General features: G+C 41.7%; 1 protein-coding gene across 3 annotated transcripts in view; it reads left to right on the forward strand.

Moving 5' to 3' along the window:
• Positions 1 to 13875, forward strand: part of LOC126532566 (kelch domain-containing protein 4) — a 52182-nt gene extending 38307 nt beyond the window's left edge. For all 3 annotated transcript variants that reach the window (XM_072287797.1, XM_050180154.3, XM_072287800.1), the window contains 2 exons: positions 1663 to 1979; positions 13407 to 13875. In XM_072287797.1, the coding sequence (XP_072143898.1) occupies positions 1663 to 1979; positions 13407 to 13811 (722 nt within the window). In that variant the 3' untranslated portion in view covers positions 13812 to 13875. The remainder of the gene's footprint in view (positions 1 to 1662; positions 1980 to 13406) is intronic.
• Positions 13876 to 15060: the final 1185 nt, after the last annotated feature.

Below are 15060 nucleotides of genomic sequence, written 5' to 3' on the forward strand. Positions count from 1 at the left end.
AGTTATGCAACACATTTTTTTAGTCATTACCGTCTTAATTTTTCAATTTTTGCTCTTTCATAATGTTCCGATATAATTTATCCTGCATATTAACGAACCCCCACACTTTGCTTCAGTTTTTCAAAAAAAGAGGTGTCTTCATTATGTGAGTAAATACGGTATTTGTGCCCACTTCCAATAAACAACCTGTTGAATTTAGTGCTCATCCTGTATTCTTCTTTTCTGTCTCCATGGTTTTGCGCTAGAATACTGCGTAATATTATTAGACCTGTAGCCACCAAAAATTAGTGATCATGGTTCTCTGGACATTGGTTGTCTCATACTTGTCTTGTAATAGCACATTGTGTTTTTGTCGTATGCATTGCCTGAAGCTGTCTTCTTGTAAAATGTTCTTGCTTATGAAATTTATTTTGATGTTTAGGTAGGTTAAAGATAGTGTCAGTATATTGTTTACTTTGTCCACTTCCGAAAAACTGTATTTGCAGTTGCTATCAGATTGGGATGCATTTTTCTATGTGATTAGGGCACTGGGACATTACTGCAAGCTCCGTGCCTAGTGCCTGACTTTTTAGGCGTTAGGAGTTTGCTGCAATATTGGACAGCATGCCTGGAAGGTCTTGTGTTGTGCACCTCCTTATTTCCCTCGTTGATGTCAACATGCAAGGTGTGTTGAAGAACTTTAATGTATATTTTGTGTTTAGTCCCATTGAACAGAATGTACACATACTGTGAATTTCAGTGCTTTCTCTCTCACCACCTTTATTCTTTCACTCCCTTATGCTGCTTTCTATGTTCAGGGCAGCCAACTGCACATTGTCTTCATTAACCTCTTTGCCGCTGCTTTTACCAGGGTCAAAAATTGTGAAAGTATTAAATAGGTCCTGAGATACTAAAATAGGTGGAAGAACTTCGTTGGTCTATGGCACAGATGAGGTTAGTCCTTTATGTAGGAGAAGCATTTGACAGCATTTTCTTCTGTTTTCTGACTTTGAGGAGAAAGCATTTGAAAGGAAAAGTTGCTTTAAATGTTAGTAATCTCTAACATGTATGCTGTTTGAGATGCCACTTCAGAACAGCTATAGCACAGAGTATTTGATATACTTTGGGGGAAGCATCTTAGTAAAGTGCAGATTATCAAGCATGGCATGAAATAGAAATAGTTGATGTTAGAGCTTGGTATGATGTTTCAAAATGCATCCATAAATGAGTTGCTTGAAGTACCGTGTATCCACCATACTCCTTATCGTAGTTGAATTTATGGATAAAATGGGCTGGAAGCACTCAAAAAAACAATACGTAAAAAAAATCATGAAAAAGCATTATTTATGAACTCTTGGAAAACTTATTAATATCATTAGGATTGACATTTCCCACAATCGCTTCCTTTTTCAGTATAACTGCTGCAGCCTAAATCTGTTCCTTTTTTTTTTTTTTTTATGAACAATTCACTTCTGAGTGAGTTAAGTGAGGGCTCCAGCAGGCAAAGCTGAGCAGCAGCAACAGCTGGACCAAGAGGATTCTATCCCCCTACAATGTTGATAGATTTTTCTTTTAAGATGAATACAATTTGGGCTTAGAAATTTAGGCATCAAGGATTGAGAAACGGCTTTGGATTGAGAAACGGCTTTGCAGGTTGATGTAAAATGCGCTCTTCATGCATAGCGCGCAGCTCCGGCAAATGGAAATGGTCCACAGTGAAGCAGTCAGGCTGCCGGCCAAGTCCTCGGAGTGGCATGTCAGTAGCTGGCCAACCACAAGGCAACCGGGCTTACTTTTTTGGAGGCGTCCAAGACCAGGAGGAAGAAGAGTCCTTGGTGGGCCACTTCTTCAATGATCTGCTTTGCCTTGACATTGACAGGGCGTTGTGGCGGCCAGTCATCTTAAGTGTCACCAATGACAAGGACATTGCACAGTTGGGTGATGGCAGTACCCAAGAGGAGGGGTCACATGATTTGCACAAGCTCACCATAGAAGACCCTGTAAGTACGACACTGTGGAGGCTGATGAGTTGCTTGCTCTGCTTGGTGTGAGGCAGGTGGCTTTAAAGAAATCATTTCATGTTAAGGTGTGCGAGTACATAGTACATGAATATAAATCAAATAGTAACTTTTTATACACAGTCAGACCTCATTATACAGTGGCACAAAAATACTTTCATTATATCCAGTATTCGTAGTAAGCATGCACACTAATAATGGAGAAAAAAATTTGTGATCAGTCTGTGCGAAAAATATGCAAGTGCAATGCCTCCAGTATGCCAGCAAAGGGTCTTCTGTGAATTTTGCTGACCTATTGGTAATTTGCTATGCCAATACATGGCATGGGAACAACAATTATCTGCATACACATGCTGTTTACCGTCGCTAATATGCAACCATGTGATTGGTGTGTGCTGAGTGCAAGTGCTGACCAATCTTTTAGACCCAGAGGAGGCTGCACACTGGCCCTAGCCCCACTACCATGGCTGTCAGTCTAGCCAGTGCGTAAGATCTCACGCTCGATCGCTGATGAGGTTTACCGGTACAAACATAATCGATGGTGCCCGCGTGTCTTCCAGAAAGTTCTACACAATTCGTGTCACACATACATGCGATCAGATTACACAAGGTTCAGTGACAACAGGCAGTGGATAGAGCCATCGATAACATTCAAGAAACTTCCGATACAGGCAGGCGTGTTCTGCACTGAGCGATAACATTTGTGAGACGCTGAAATGCGGCCACCCGAGAAAGATAAACAAGTACACGTGTCAATATTGGCAGCGAGCTTCCCGCAATGGCTTATTACCAGCCACTTCTCCTGCCATCGGCAAATTTTTGTCGCAACCATAGTGCCAATGTTGCTAGGCCTAACCAGTCCTGCTTTGTCGGGAGTTAGCAATTTTGTTCATGACCACTATGTTTGCAGTATCGTGCATGAATAATGTTAGAAAAAATGTGTGGCAAACCACGCTGCATCTGAAATTTCAGTTGCTGTTATAGATTGGTTGTAGGGCTAAGTGGTGGTGCAGGTAGGAAGTTTGAATAATGTTGCCGGTCGGAAGAAAAGGCAGGTGTTTGAAAAATCAGTCTGTGACTGTATTTGGCATTGTTGCTACCAGATTATATATTTTGAGCCACGTGCAAATAGAAATTTGCTTCGATATATATGATGCTATGTTGGACCCTGCTTTTTCGGTTTTATTATAGTAGGAAGACACTCATTGAAAGAAGCATTATTATGTAATTTTGTCAGATCATTTGTTATATTAGGGTTATACTGTAGTTCGATTAGTGAATTGGTTAGCTATGTTTTGTTAAATTTGCGAAATACATGTTGTGTAGTTGACTTTGGCTTTGGTCGTTGATGTCTAGGGAGCTCAGTGCTGCTTGTTGACCATCTTGAGTGTTGTGGGACCTTTGCTGTAGCATTTTAGCGGTGATTATGGCAGACGTCCACCTTCTGTTATCCTGTTGTCGGAGGTCTACGTACATCACCTCCAGGACGGACTTTGGGAATGAGCTTGGTTCCTTCATTGTATTGTCACTGTGTTGCTTGTTTGTGCCTCTGCTGCACTTGCAGGTTTGTATGTGTCAACCAAGACAATGATGGGTGCATCAAGATTTCTGTCTTATACTAGTACAGTAAGCCCTCGTTAACTCGAAGCTGTTAAAATGGAAAATAATTTAGAAATAAGCAGAGTTTTGAGATAAGTGAAGTCATGAAAATAGAAGCCTGCTGGCCATGCATAGACCACATGGAGCTTTTCCAAAATGCTGCCAGTATTGTTCTTAATCACTTTTGCATGCATCGGCACCACACATGTCAGCGCCTATGACCGACAGCATTACTGGCACCATGCCAAGACAGTCTGCTTGGCACAGAGTCAAGACGATTGGTTAACAAAACTGACATTTGGGGCAAGTTGGTTTAGCTTCATCTTGGGTAAACAGTGCAACACAGACACGGACAACACTAGCGCCTATCCTGTCGCTTCTTTAGCTCATGTCCGTGTCTGTGTTGTGCTGTTTTATCCATGAACAAGACGATTGATCCTAATGCAATGTTTGAAGCCAGTCATCCGAGCCTAACTGGTTCCAGACAGCCAAAAAGCTGTTGCTGCTCCTTTCTGCATCGTAATAAATCCCGGACAATTTCACTTCGAAAACCGAAACTTTACTGCAAAAGAGCGCAGCTGTCATGCCTTTAGCAGACATCCACGAGTTTGTCGCAAAATTTTTTTTTAGATAAGGGATGAAAAACACATAGGTTGACATCACAGCCGGAAACAATTTCACTTAAACGAACGTTTCAAGATAATCAGAGTTCGAGTGAACAGGGGTTTACTTTAGCTCTTTCAACTGGAGATCCTAGCCCTTAATCTTGAGTGTATTGTGCCACTCGAGAAATGCATCATAGTAGCTTGTTGTAGTTTCGTAGATGCACTTATTCAGGAGCTTCTTTGCTTCTTGTACAGTACTGTGAGCCTGGCTCAGAGCACTGTAAGGTGATTTGGGCTGGATGTAATGTGAGTGTATGTGTGGCAACTTCATTGAATATCCTGCAAATTGATGGCCTGGGTGTAGGCTACGCCAGGGGCAGCAGAGAGACCCTGTCTCTCGGTAGCTTCCTGGGCTTGCTGGATGGCCCAAAGTTGGTCCTGGAGATTTGAGCTAGTCAGTGCAGCCCTCCACCGCGCACCTAGTTCATCCGGGAGGGGGGAGGGGGGGCTGCAATTTTCCTCTAAACTTTATCGCAATCCCAGAGTATATGCTTTTGGGTGGCTCCTCTGTTGTCACATAATTTACATTTGGCATCAGGGTATAATTCGGGAAACATGTGGTTAAGATGTACCAGGTTCGTGTAAGTTCTGGTTTGAAGGCGCTTCCAGTCAGCTGCCTGAGGCCTGTCCAATTTTGGACTAGGAGGTGGATATATACTCCTCGACTTTCTATGGAATTGGATAATGTCACTGAATTAAAGACGTCTATCCCTATCCTTCCGTTCCACATTCTCCTCGGCCAGAGCCCCCCCCCCCCCCTCCCCCCACCAATCGGGTGTGGTTAATGAGTCCTCATGCAACACAGTGGGCAGACTTGTTAAGGTTGGCAGTGGCGATGGTTTCGCAGTCTGTATGGGCTGGGAACCAGATGATTTCCTTGTTGTAAAATTCCTCAGGTGATAAGAGTTTGGCTTTACTGTTTAGAATTCTTGCAGCTTCAACTGATATCCGTCCTCTGGCGTAATTTCGTATAGCCGATTGATAGTCGCTAATAATGTATCTATATTTGGGAGAAGCGATAGCCAGAGCAATGGCAACCTCCTCCGCAACCTCAAAGACCCTGGTTTTGATTGAGCACGTGTGCACGATGGTACGTGAAATTACTTGGTCCTGAGGGAGGGTTTAAATCTGCACTGTTGAATGGCAAACTTTTGTCCAAGATCAATTTCCTGGGAAGTCTATACAGAACAAATGTCTTACTCATTGGTTTTCTAGTAGTACTGTGTAGCTGAAGTAGCAGTCCTCTGTTATAGTGAAGTTGGGGACGGTGTGGTGGAACAGATCAATGGCCACAACTTTCCAGTGTGCCATTGGTACAAGATGGTGAAGCACTGGTTGCCTTGGCTTGCTTTCTTTACACTTTCTGCAACTTTCAGCATATTCAATATCTTTGTCCATGGCTGGCCACTGAAGTCATTTCTGGCACGGTGCAGCATTGTACTGTGTATGCTGTGTCTCTTTGACACAAATATGCACTTCAGTCCCTCTGGAATAAGGCTATTCGACCTGAACAGTAAGTTTTCTTCTTAGATTTCATCTCTCTGTGGTCAGAATTTTTTCAGCTTGCTTGGCACATCCTTCTTATTGCTTGGCCATCAATATTTTTCATATCTTAGCACTATAGTCATATACAGTAGACTTGCGTTAATTTGACTCCGGTTAATTTGATCCTGACTGAAGGTCCCGGCCTGTGCCCAGACATTTCTATGGGACCAAACTAATTATTTCAATCCTGAAAGTAGCCTTCGCCTGATAATTTGAACTTGGCTGGTGATCACGCATGTGCCTGACCCCAATGGTGACGACATTTGGTGACTTCCCTAGCTGCCATGTTTCTCTTCGCAGCACTTAAGGTTCAGTGAATGTCTCAAACACATGTCATCTCCAGTTGAAAACTCCTATTTTCAACCTACCCCAGGAAGATTTTCTAGCAAAAACTGCAACTTACAAAGAGTTAATACAGTATTTATCCTATTCTAACGTACACTTTTTTTTTTCTTCCAAGGAACTTGGTCTAAATTGCTTGGGCGGTTCAGTCTAATACGGAAACAAAACCGCGTTCATGGCATTCGACGATCAGAGCCAGCCTAGCCAACATCATTGCCACTGCCATCACAAGATAGCTGCCACTGATGGTGACAAAAGAGTTTTCTTGCATATGCTATGTTCCAATACTCTCAGTAGACGACAAAGTAGATGACTAAGCGGACAGTGGATTTCAAGTCTCATTCCACTTCTCACCTATACATCTAACTAGACAGCTTTGCAGAGACAGCATTGAAGTCAGAAACGATGCAGGCTACTTTCCTGTCAAAACATCATGGCAGCTTAGCAGGACACTTGGAAACTCTATGTGAAGGTCATCTGCGCACAAGAAAACATAGACACGCTTTCCTATGCCCTTGTTGCAAGTCGCATCGTGTTTTTATAGGTTTGTAGGTGCAAATACTTAAAATACAGAACTAATGTGCGCTTTTCTCAGATTTTTCTTGTTGCTGCAAGGTGGCGTCAGGTCGCAGAAGCATGTTCCATACGGTTCGAAACATGTTTTATTGGTCTTCAAACTGTCTCCTTAGCTGTCTATGTAGACAGTCTCCGATGCTGGCCAGAATTGGAACACACCCATAGATGACGACGACACACCGCTTTCAGTCTGGTTACGGAAGCACATTCAAATGATGAGTTATTTTACACATTCAGCTAACAGCAACAAGTCACACCACTTCTTTGCATTCCGGAGAATTATATGCATCGTATGACGAAAAAGCAAAGTGGTTAGTAGAGGAGTGGGCCACAGTTCGTTTGTGATTGTTGTGGAGTTGCTTCATAAATCATCATCGTTATCAGACTATGTCCACTGCAGGACGAAGGCCTCTCCCTGCGATCCCCAATTACCCCTGTCCTGCACCAACTGATTGCAATTCGCCTGCAAATTTCTTAATTGCACCACCCCTAAAAAATAAGCAGCCTAGTTGCGGTTTCATTCATTATCCCTATGTCATCTTCTCTCTGTTCTAAAGCTGCATATTTGTTTGCAAGCACCAGCCAGAATTGGTCTGCTTTTACCCTTACTGCCTCTAGGTTGACCTGTTTCTTCTTGACTAATTTTACTCTTTCTCTCTTCATATTGAAAGAAATCCTGGACCTCACTAAGCTATGATCACTGCACTTTACCCTACCTATCACTTCTACATCCTGCATTACACTGGGATCGGCAAAGAGTATGAAATCTATTTCATTCCTTGTTTCTCCATTAGGGCTTTTCCAGGTGCACTTCCTGTTGCTACGCTTCCTCAAGAAGGTACTCATTATTCGGAGCTTATTCCTTTCTGGAAATTCTACCAACATCTCTCTTCTAGTGTTCCTAGAATCGGTGCTGTAGTTGCCAATTGCTTGTTCACCAGCCTGCTTTTCCCCCACTTTTGCATTGAAATCAGCCATGACTACAGTATACTCAGTTTGCACTTTTCTCATCACTAATTCAACATCTTCGTAAAACTGTTCTATTTTTTCATCATCATGACTGGAGATTAAAATGTAGGCTTGTACTACCTTTATTGTATACCTGCTATTCAGCTTTGTTACAACTACCGCTACCCTCTCAATAATGTTGTAGAATTCATCAATGTTGCCTGCTATGTCCTTATGGATTAGAAGTCCTATTCCATATTGTCTCTTATCTGTAAGTCCTCTGTAGCAGAGGACATGGCCATTAGTCAGCACTGTATAAACCTCACCAGTTCTTCTAACTTCACTAAGGTCGCTAATATTCTACGCAATGCCTGATCATTCCTAAAAGAGTCTGAAGCTAGCTTCAGTCACGAGGGTTCATGTGTTGAACGCTTCCCGGCAAGGGGTCCAGAGATTCTTGGACCCCTTGCGGGTTTGGTCGCTGCCTTGGTCAGGTGCTCCGCAGCCGCTGGGGACTGAGGGCCATGGATTAATTGTAGGGGTCATGAGGGAGGTAGTGGCCAAATACTGCACCAGGGAGGCCAATTTCTAATCTGATGAGGGAGCGTCTTTGTTGAAGCTTAGTGGGCCTTCCTAATTTGGTTGCACCTGGGCTAGTACAGCCCCACTCGCTCTCTCTCTTCTACTTGTTTTTTGGCCAGTGTCAGGCGCCACTCCAAGCCTGAATATGTAGTGTATTGGAAGAGGATTTGAACATATGACATTCAGATTAGAAGCCAGTTCTACCTCCGCTCCATGCCATCACCTCAGTCACATAGCTACAAATGGAACACTTTCAATGGATTAACCTATGCTGCTGGATATAATGTTCCAACCCCAGCAACCCCCGCTCCGACGAGCCGAATGAATGACACTCTATCAATGCAGACTATCAAATGTGCTATGGATCGTACAAAGGACATGTTGTGGCTCTTAATAGACAGTGCTTAAGTGCTATCTGAGAGCAATGGCGATGGACATTAGGTAAATAAATTCAATTCTGTGAAGTTAAAGTTTGCTGGCTTCATCTTCCTTTATTTTTCTTTTTTTTTTTTTTTTGTCAGAATCGGAGGAATGCTAAGTTCATTTTGCTTAAGTATCAGGTGTGCGTTAGATTTTGTACTTTGTTAGGAGGTCCAGTGTCATTTCTACATTAGTTTCTTATATTGAATAAAAAAAAAAGTGGGTCTGCATTCGATTCGGGGGCATTTTAAAATTGAGGCAAATAGTGCCAATGAATCTGCATTGTCTTTTGGTGTTCTTTCTGCCTCTCGTTTAATTCAATCCACTGGATAATTCCAATTTTGTGGGTCCCGCCAGGTTGGAATTAATGGTAGAAGATTGTATTTCTGTCACTAGCTAAGGCTCTGGTATTCTTCCAAAGTTTCGTCCTTTACTAATGCACTTCTGTGCAACATCTCAAAATTAAATTCTAGTGTTTTACATGCCAAAAGCACTATATAGTTATGAGGTATGCTGTATTGGGGGGGGATTCCGAATGAATTTTGGCCACCTGAGGCTGTTAAATGAGCACCCAATGCACGGCACACGGCCGTTTTTGCATTTTGGCCCCATTGAAATGTGACCACCAGGGCTGGGATTTAATCTCGCGCCCTCGGGCCTAACAGCAGAATGCCAAAGCCACTACACCACCACGGCGGGTGGCTTAAACACCTCTTCTCCCTTCTTTACATAGGGCATACTTACTATACTTCATTTTATACACATCATGTACAAAGGCTAGATGGACTTCTCTCACTGCTCACATTTGCAAAAAAATAATGTTGCACTTATAGAAGACAGATGCATGTTTGTGTTATGTAATTTGATGTAAATTGGGTCTCATATATTTGTCACAAAATATGGTGTAATTATTACATGGAGGGCGTTGCAGATACGACCCTATTTATCACAGAAGGAGTGAACTGACATGTTTCTGTGACCAGTGGCCACAGTGCACTGCTTGTGCTCATGACAGACATAGTATGTTGCATACTGGAAGGACAGAGGTGCACAAATATGTGATTTGATGCAAGTTTACACCCAGAAGCTGCGCTTGTAATATATGAAGTCGTTATTCTATAGAAAGCATTGCAGATCAAAAGCAACAGCACTGTGAAACTTGTGGAGTAAAACTTTTACGATCACACTACTTGCATAGCTTCAAAAGTGTTGCCTACTAAGTATGAAATGGAGTACAGTTAAACCTTGACATAGCGAAATTTTGCGACATTGAATGACCTTCTATGCAAAGTGCAGTTGCCAACCAATTATTTTTTACACAGAAAGGCCTGTAAAAGCTCAGAATAATTGGGCAGTCCGAAAAAACTTATTTCAATAACTAAAAAAAATCAGACATTTAATTGAAATTGAGAGCCAGCGACCACTTTTATGGTTTGATGCTGCGCCGTCGAAATCATTTTCACAGTGGAAAGCTGAAAGAAAAACGCAAGTCCAACGCACTGTAGTGATGGGTGTAAGCAAAACTTTTGAAGCCGTTCCGCCACCATGGCTTGCCAACATAACCTCTAGTGTCGCCCAAAGTAGTACCACACTGAATTTTATGTTCACAGAACAGAATGACCGCTCTCCACACAGTCTAAAGAATGTTGCATCAAAATCCGTCAGATGCTGCAAAAAAGCTTTGCTTGAATATGACATGGTATTGAGGAAACAACTTGAATTATGGCAACTTCTCTCCAGATGGCGCATTTTCTGTATTGTGACATTGAGTGCGCATCATGTCCGAAATATCAAGCAAGAGCTGGTACGTCGCCGTTTTGCATTGATTCAATAGAAGATGTGTAAGTTGGTTTTTGCAGGTAGCAGTGCCGCAGGTAAGTGCAAGCAGCTTCTAAAAATCTGTTGGCTACTTATATCCACTTATTGCAGGAGCAGCACACTCACTGAAAACACTTTTATTTGCCGTAAAAGCATGTGTTAGTTTCAATTACTTTCACTGGAAATTTGTCTGTTTCTTCAGCAAGTTGAGGATAGTTTTTTTCTACTTCAAGATCATGGTGAGCGAGCTCTCTGGTATCCTGAAAAAAGCGCCAACATCCTTCCCCCCCCCCTTTTTTTTCTGATTGAAATCGCTTGCCTTGTCCTCCAACTAGAGGGCATTGCATTTAGTAGTGCCGCCTGTTTTTACCACTACTAATGCTCGTCACTTGCCACTCGGCGACAACAAAAACACCAAATTGGGTTTTTGCTGCGCAGAGTGTGCGGTGCTATGCGCCGATACATGTGCCTTTTAGTGCCCCTGATCGACACCGCACTCGTCAGCTTATGGCCTCCGAGATCTGGCGGTGCATCTCCAGCTAAAATTGCCATTGCCGCAGAAGGCTGCTGCGCTTTGGTAGTCACTCTCTGTTACACGGCATGCAATTTGAAAATTGCATTAGCAAACAACCGCGTGTAATTCAGCCGTTTGACCACTGGTGCCCTCACAAGTTTCTATTTATTGCCTCAGTCTTCCTTTTGGACAGCAGTGAAAGTTTGTTAAATTTAAATTCTGGGATAGACACTTTGTTATATTGAGGTTAAAAATAAATGGTGTTCTATGGACATGAAGTTATAAAAAGTTATATACTTTGTTATATTGAGGATTTTGTTGTATTGAAGTTCGTTATATAAAGGTTTAACTGTATAGGAGGTCACGCTTGGCACGCATCACTAGCAAGTCACTATGTCACTAGTAGGTGATGCTTGGCAAGCACATCAGCATGAGGAAGCCAATCAGCAAAGTGCTCACCATCACATTGGTTTTGTGTACCAAACACAAGTTCTTTTTAGGACATTTTAACTGCTGACCTGTAGTGTTTTTTAATATCGTATTTGCTCGCACAAGACATACTTTTTTCTGATTTGTGATACTACTATGTAGTATTTGTAGCCTCAGACAATGAAACGGAAAACTGTTTATACTTGATATCACCTGTGCATCATCATTAGTTGAAAATTTAAATAACCTTTTTTGTATATAAACACATGTGGCATTGTTCATGTTTTTTAGCTGATTCTACGCCTTATGTAATACCCCCTCGTGGGGTCTTTAAGGAAATAAAAGGAAATTAAATGACTTAAGGTGCCGTTACATTGCTTCCATATCTTATGCCCCTGGCCCTCGTGTTCCTTCCTGTAGTACCGTCATCATTCCATTGCTTGTTGGTTAGGTGGCATCATCATGTGAGATGCATGCAAACTCATCTAAGCTGTATGCTTTTGACAGTGCCATTTTCTCATTATGATTGGGTATTACAAATGAACAAGTGTGATGCATAGATCATGCAATGACGACCATGTCTGTAAAGCATTACGCAAATGTGTAGTATGTAAAATAGCTGAAAATTCAAATGAAAGCTCGCACCCCCTTCTCTTCAGACCAACCAATTTCCCAAACTGTAGCTCTTGCTTCCATGTCAGGTGTCTTGCTTACAGTTCACAAATAACTGCCAGTAATGTAAACAACTTGCAGATCCTTGAGAAACCAAAGCTTGCAAAACCACCACCGAAAATGTACCATGCTGGATGAAAGGAAAAGAAAGAAAAAAAGATGCGATGGAGATCACTCACCTCCCTAAACCATTGCCACACAACATTTCATTTGCATCAATCTGCGCTATTACTAAACCTTGTTTAAAAAAAGTGATTGGGGTAGAAAACTTCCTCAACAGCACTTTTAAACTTCCAGTGTATAACCAAAATATTTGTTCGAGCCTGGTGAGGCATGTGGTATTAGCATATAACAGGCTGAACTCTGCGAATCTACTAGCCAGTAGCTCCTCCCTTTCATTACCATCATTATCAAATGGTGGCATCAAATGTGGTCACATTCTCTTTTCATATTGTCACTTTTTTCATGCTGCTCAATTGCCTGGACATTGTCATTAGCATAGTGCATATTCTAGAATGAAAAGCTTTGTTTACAATATAGCTCCCACATGACTTTTTCTTTGTATATTTTCGAAATGAAGAAGTAGTTGGTATTCCTTTGATAATTGAAGCTAGTTCTTTCTGCCATAATATATAGAACCAATCCAATTACGAAACTCATTTATTTTAACGCCCTGATGAAAAACTTTGTGTTGTGTCTTTAAGTACGCAGTAGCCTACTTGCCAGAACACATGTTTATTGCCACTTGCAATACAACGGAAAAGAACCACAAGGCACTTACGTGGCCGTCTTATATAGCTATACAGAGCTACTAATCAGTGACATCACAGACACACACACACAGGCACGTGCATTCTATCTAAGATACACAATTCAAGACCTCAGTGACGTCAGAGTGCCACTACAGGTTCTATCTAAGGGGTGATGACACAACACTTTGTATGGCATGAGTTATCATTATCAAGCATAGTTTCAGAATGTGGTGTGATCGTAAGTGAGTAGCCTGCATGTGATACCCTGCTCTTGCAGTAATTTCTGGTGGCACTCTGCAGTCATGCTTTTGATTGCAAATGCAGCATACCATCATATGTTATAGCGAATGAGTCAGAGTTCATCATTCAGGTTAGTTGAAGTATTTTAAGCTCATTTTGCACCTCTCTGCTTAGACAGCCGAAGTTAACTATGCATGAATGTCAACTGTGAGTGTTTTTTTACCAAAGTAGTTGTTCTAAAATGTGCCTCATAGAGTAATGTTTGTGATTTTTTATTGTCATTTTTAAAAAGAAAATTTTTTTCCAGGTTGTGACATCAGATGATGGTGTCTTCACAGTTACAATTGGGGCAACAAAGGAAAAAGCACCAGCAGAAGCCATGTGCCAAGAAGCCACAACTTCAGAGGCACCCAAGGATGCCTTTGCACCAGTTCCTCGTATGAGCAGCTGCATGGCCATCAAGCACGGGATCCTGTACTTGTATGGAGGGATGTTTGAAGACAATCACCGGCAGTTTACACTTTCCGACATGTATGCACTAGATCTGCGCAAGTTGGATAATTGGAAAGTGCTTGTACCATTAGATCCACAAGCGCAGGAGTGGCTTGGGTCTGACGACTCTGATTCTGACACTGAAGAGATGGAGATAGATGAAGATGACGAGGATGACGAAGACAGTGAGGAAGGTGCATGTGCTCCACCTGACTCATGAAGAAGTAATTGTTTTGGATTTCTGTCTGGTACATATAAATAAATTGCTTTAGTGAAGACAAGTATATATTCTTCAAGAATGTAGTGAATTTGTACTTCAATGTTTACCTTAGGTTATTAAACCTCATGGTTGTAAGTTGTATAGATTTAATTCTACTTTGAGTTACACTGTTACAGTTGTTGTAATAGTCCTGTGATTTTTATGAATGCAGCAGTGTGGGAAGAAAAGGAAATAGCATAAATACTTAGAACCTCCTAGTTTAAACAAAATGCATCCACTTGTAAGAAAAAGTGTCAAACAAAAAAACTCAATAACACTTATTTCTGATGCTTTGGCTTTTCTAACTATTGCCACTTAGTGTCTTTAGTGAAATGCTACCACTGTGGCTTGATGCATATCAGTGAAGAGAATCACCGGATGTCAGTGGCGTAGCCAGCAATTTCGTTCGAGGGGGGACTCCTGTTGCAGCTCAGCCTCCTCCAAATACATGAATAATAACTGTACATGTGTAGTAACTGCATTGGCACTGTCAAAGATGCAAACGTATTCTTGAACGCTGTGCATTGTCAAGACAAGTAAAATATGTATTATTTCATAGAAGAATATATTCTTGTGTAGTGAAAATGGTGCCAAAAATAACTGATATCAATGCTTCCATGTTTTTTTATCTATTTTATAAGTAAAAAAAAATATCACACAAACTTTAGAACTATATCAGTTCGAAACCAGCAAAAAAGTGCATGCCGCTGATACGAAAAAGCTGGCCGATCCCATGCCCTGTGGGAATTGATGTTATGCGAAGCAGTATGCGGGGAGCCTACCAAGTTAACGAAACAACCATGAGAGCACCAAGACGTAGGCGGCGGTTTCATGACCGACTTGACGCACGACACATGACTTGTCATTTATGTTTTTCATGCAGTCTCGTCATACTAGGCCAATTTAGGTACGTGCCAAGACTTAGGCAGCTGTTTCATCACCTACATGACACGTATGTCATGACTTATCATTTATGTTCGTCATACACTCTTGTCATGCTATGCCAATTTTGGTACATGCCAAGACGTAGGCGGCTGTTTCATGACCTACATGTAGTCCTGGGCAGTATCGACGATACCTGTACCTTAGATACTATCTTAGATACTCTTTAGGTATCTGTACCATGATACGTATTGCAAGACTTGTATTAGTATTGGTATTTCCGCTACATGAAAGAGTGTATCGTGTATCTTAAGATACAAGGTACTGC

The sequence above is a fragment of the Dermacentor andersoni genome, chromosome 1 (genome assembly GCF_023375885.2).
Source record: "Dermacentor andersoni chromosome 1, qqDerAnde1_hic_scaffold, whole genome shotgun sequence".
Taxonomy (NCBI): domain Eukaryota; kingdom Metazoa; phylum Arthropoda; class Arachnida; order Ixodida; family Ixodidae; genus Dermacentor; species Dermacentor andersoni.